Source organism: Pinus tabuliformis, chromosome 2_1 (genome assembly GCF_031772625.1).
Source record: "Pinus tabuliformis cultivar Carrire ecotype Pingquan chromosome 2_1, CPIR1, whole genome shotgun sequence".
Classification (NCBI taxonomy): domain Eukaryota; kingdom Viridiplantae; phylum Streptophyta; class Pinopsida; order Pinales; family Pinaceae; genus Pinus; species Pinus tabuliformis.
In genome coordinates this window covers 913,441,572-913,446,002 of record NC_142299.1, presented here as the reverse complement: position 1 = coordinate 913,446,002, position 4,431 = coordinate 913,441,572, and the positions used below count along the sequence as shown (strand labels likewise).

The 4,431-nt window shown below is 39.2% G+C and overlaps 1 protein-coding gene across 1 annotated transcript; it reads left to right on the top strand.

The window, feature by feature from the left end:
- The first annotated feature begins 3,386 nt into the window (after window positions 1-3,386).
- Window positions 3,387-4,205, top strand: LOC149203612 (uncharacterized). The gene has a single exon (XM_089401934.1). The coding sequence runs from the start codon at window positions 3,387-3,389 to the stop codon at window positions 4,203-4,205; it is 819 nt and encodes a 272-aa protein (XP_089258060.1).
- The last annotated feature ends 226 nt before the right edge of the window (window positions 4,206-4,431 follow it).

Below are 4,431 nucleotides of genomic sequence, written 5' to 3'. Positions count from 1 at the left end.
TGTGTGGCGTTGTCACTTGGGAAAGTTCTTTAGCGAACGCCGATTGCGATATCGCATTCGGCGTGCGAACATAACCCTGAATGTGTATCAATTGCTTCTAGCGAATGCCGATAGCAATATCGCATCGGGAAAAGGATATAAACGTCTTATGAAAATGCGTAGGATTGTACCGACTGCCGATATGCGATATCGCATCGGGTCGGAGCGTTAAAACATTTTAACAAGACATAGTGCCGTGCCGATAGCCGATCGCCGATATCGTGTCGCATCGGGAAAAAGGTATGTGCCCTTTTGTGTGTGCATTGGCTATTGCCGATGGCCGATATGCGATATCGCATCGGGAAAAACCAAGATGGCAACCGAACTTGCGATTAATTTTTTGGACTTAACCAAAAATTTCTTATCATTTGTTCAACAAGGGTTTTTTGCATAAATTCATTTGATTATCATACCTTATTTGAACAAGTTTATTAATGCCAATTAAAAATTTTAGAAGGGACCCATTTCATATGTAAATTGTTTGTGATAAAAATGTTATGAAATGGGGGGTTGTTGTAGGGCACAACAGAATGTTAGAAAAGAGACACCTGTACATCAATACAGCCTACAACTCATCTGGAGGCATGGTGTTAGGTAGCAGCGTTCCATACTTTGAGCTATTAAAGATTTGGGAACATGCTGCTACATTTTCGGAGGATGGTAGGAGACAGGGACCGTGATAATAGGGTGCTCATGTTTACTAATTAATGAGCCATCTACACAGCTAGCACCCGAGGTCAGCTTGTTCAGTGAATGTTCCTCCAACACATCTCAGCCTAACTGAAGGAGGACAGCAGTCAAGGATCCAAGAAGAATCATGTTACGAGGAGAATGGAATTAGTGTTTTAGTTTGATTAGGATTTTGTGTAATTACAGCTCAGTATTATTGTAATTAATGAATTAGTTAAATAGCATATAGGAGTAGTTAATAGAGCCTTTGAGCTCGCTCTAAGGGAGGGAAGAATGTATTCCTATAAAGGGATCAGACTAGAATGTAATAGAGGTTGGAGATTTATGAAAAAACAGAGTTTTTATCAGCTCATGTAAAAGACTTTGACAGTAATATAAAGATTACTTTTTCTTCCCAAGATTCATCATGTGTTCAATGCTCAGAATATGTGTGGTTTTGTCATTATCCTTTATGTATTTTACAGCTCACTAAATGTGCAATCACTCTGAATTCACCTAGTGCTCAGACTTCCTGTGTATATTTATGAGTTGTGTTTCTTTTGAGAAATGTTTTGAGTGTTAAACATTATATGCCTTGGCTTCCATGATTGAGTGATTAATAGTTTACTGCAGAAGTGCTTGACTCCATGAGCCCAATGGAAGAAGTGTTGTTTTGTTTTTCCAACCAGCTTTATTTTCATGAACTGTGTGAAGAGTTAGCCATCTGTTTTTGTAATTGATTCTTATCAAAAGTCTGTGAGAGAGCCCTCTCTGACTAAGGAGGCTGATCCTTAGTCTAAAGTCTGGTTGAAATAGTTACATGAGATCTTGCTAGGTAGCAGCCCTTAGTACTGATTTTGTGATAACATTTTGGTGCGTCTGCCGGGAGCATGATGATTATTCATTCCCGAAGTTTTAAGATTGAATTTCTGAAGGTAGCAGGAGTTCAAAGTGGTTTTCGAGGCTGCAAACCTACCTTGGCGACTCCATTGTTGAAGAATTAAAAGTTCATACATTCATGGTGATTCCACTGGAGTTATGAAGGACCCAGAAGCTGCCATTCTTAGTTCAAGGTATGCATGCATAGATTTCTCAGGAATTCATGGTTTCCCAAATCATTTTCCCAAGGATGCATATTTTCTAAGGAATGGTCCCAAATTTAATGGAGAAGATTTGAGTTTAACTCTGAAGCATGTAACTGATTTTTGTCATTTTACTGAGCTTCTTAGAGTTAAAAATGAGGATGTTTGCATTATGTTATTCTACGATTCACTTCAAGGGAAATGTAAACAATGGATTGAAAATTTTCCTACCAAATCCATTAAGTCATTTCAAGACCTTTGGCTCATGTTTTTGGAGGAATGGATAGATAGGTTAGAGGTGGTGGTAAACTCTCCTTCAGTTGAGGGTTTCAAACAATGGAATGATGATCATAGTAAAGAAGAAACAAATGAATCTTTTTCTTTGTCCTTATCCTCATATCTAAAATCCTTTGACTGCAAGGCAGAGGATAGGATGAGATTTTTGGATGAATTTGCTGAGAACCTTGAAAAAGAAATTGAAGGTTTAGAAGGACAAATTCAGGCATACAGTTTTCATGATCATGATCATTATTCTCAGAAGTTTTCTATGGCAGAACGCAAGGAGACAATGTTGGTTCCTTTCTCTTTCACGATTGAGGAACTGAACACTGTGGTTGAAGATCAGTTTGCACAGCTGGAAAGTTACAAGGAAAAACAAGCTGATCATGTATTCTGGGATCCTGTAGCTGATTACATGGAAGAGTTTTACTCTCCAGGGCTTCAGTTTACTTATAAAGATCAGAGACAATTTCAGTGGCAGCGGTCATCACACCATCATATTCGCTCTGAATTCTGATGCAGTCAAAGAAATCAAATATCAGATAAAACAGAGGATTGGCTACATTGGAAATTTCATATTGATTGAGCAGAAAGAAATTGAAATTGTTAGGGTAGGTAGGTATAGGTAAATGCAAATAAGCTCAAGGTCAACTGAGCATTTTTCATTAGAAGTAGCTTTCCTTCTCCTACAGTCATGCTGGTCAAGCAAATTTCTGTTTTTCAAATAAATTCTATAAGGCACTGGAGCTGCATGTTCTTAGTGTACCACAAGGGCGCACTATCCCAAGTGGAGCCACTGTTATCACTGAAAATCCTGTTGCCAAAAATTTTTAGCCTAGCTTAAAGACATGGTGTTTTCGCAGCGCATGAATCCTTTAGCAGTTTCGTAGCGCAACCTGTTTTAGTGATTTCGTAGCGTGCTACGAAATGGGGGATTTGTTTGAATCCATAGTAGCTGTCATGCAAAGTAGTTCTGGGGCGGATACATTTTACAGGTGGCATGTTCTCAAGAAGTCATCATCAATGCTTGTCATTAAGTTTGGTCAGTGTGAGTTTCTTAGAAAGGGTGCAATAATTGGTTCATTGATGGATGCATGACCAATGCCTATCATACAACCATTTGGGCAGCAATCTTTGTTCAATAGGTATGTGGACAGCTATTACAATGATGCTAATGGATCTGTTGGTTCTTCATATCATACAAAGACACTTAAACTCATCCCAGCATGCAGAGGCATAATTTTGTACCTATGGCACCATCATGGACAAAGAATATTAACCTCAATGTACTTATTTTCTGTGTCTTGGTTTATAATGATGCGCATATATGAACCAGTTGCTTCTGTTTGTTTCAGTCCAGGAAATGATGATATTTTGTATGCAGCATATGCAAACACAGTTACTTGCTTGGATGTGCGCATGGCACCTTCCAGTGGACAAGTGCAAAAGTACACATTCAATACAGAGGACATAAATCAGATTACTATGAATTTTAAGTCGTCTTTTCTTGCGGCTACAAATGACAGTGGAGAAGTAAAGATTATTGACATTCGTCAACATTGCCTTTACAAAAGACTCAGATCTGTACACACAAATATTTGCAGCTCTGTGCAGTTTCATCCTTGGCAGCCATGGGAAGTTATATATAGGGGATTAGATTCAAAAATTGTAGCATGGGACTTTTCAAGAGGAAGACAACAAATGGTTATAGACGTTGCAGTTCCCACCACAGAAAATGCAGAAAATGCCTCGAGTACAAATCAAATTTGTAATCCTCCTTTTGTTCATGTTTTGTCGGTTCCAGAGGAAAATATGGATAAAAAAAACCAGGTTGTTGCTGCAGCAAGAGGTGATGGCACCATTGAAATTATTGATCTCAGTTTTGAGTCATACGTGACAGGAGCAAAAAGTCTAGGAGGTCACAGTACTACTGCTTCCTGTATGGCGTTCTCAAGGTTTGGTGAGGCAGGCAAGTTTATTATTTCTGGTAGCAATGATGCATCTGTCAAGCTATGGAATTGGACAAGTCGGGTTGGAAGTAGCAGCAGGAGTGAAGGTTGTACAATTTTAGCCAGGAGGTCAAGAGATCAAATGCCAAGACTACACAAGGCACAGTCCAGGCTACTGAGAGACTGACTAACCGTTGGAACTGCGCAATGCACAGTCTAGTTTGGCTGCTGACTGCTGGGATTGTGAATTGTGTAATTCTAGTTGGGAAGGACTGCTGGCCTAGGGACAAATTTGTGTAATTTCTTGAGTCAAGAAGCCACTATCCTACATAAATGTGAAAAATAGTCTTGGAGGCTAGTGTTGGGTAGGAATGCACAAATTTGGAGAGGAAGGTGAGCCTTCCTTTCCCAGA

What these genes read in the sequence shown, in the direction of transcription:
- LOC149203612 (XM_089401934.1), top strand. Translation starts at nt 3,387, where the DNA reads ATGCGCATATATGAACCAGTTGCTTCTGTTTGTTTCAGTCCAGGAAAT.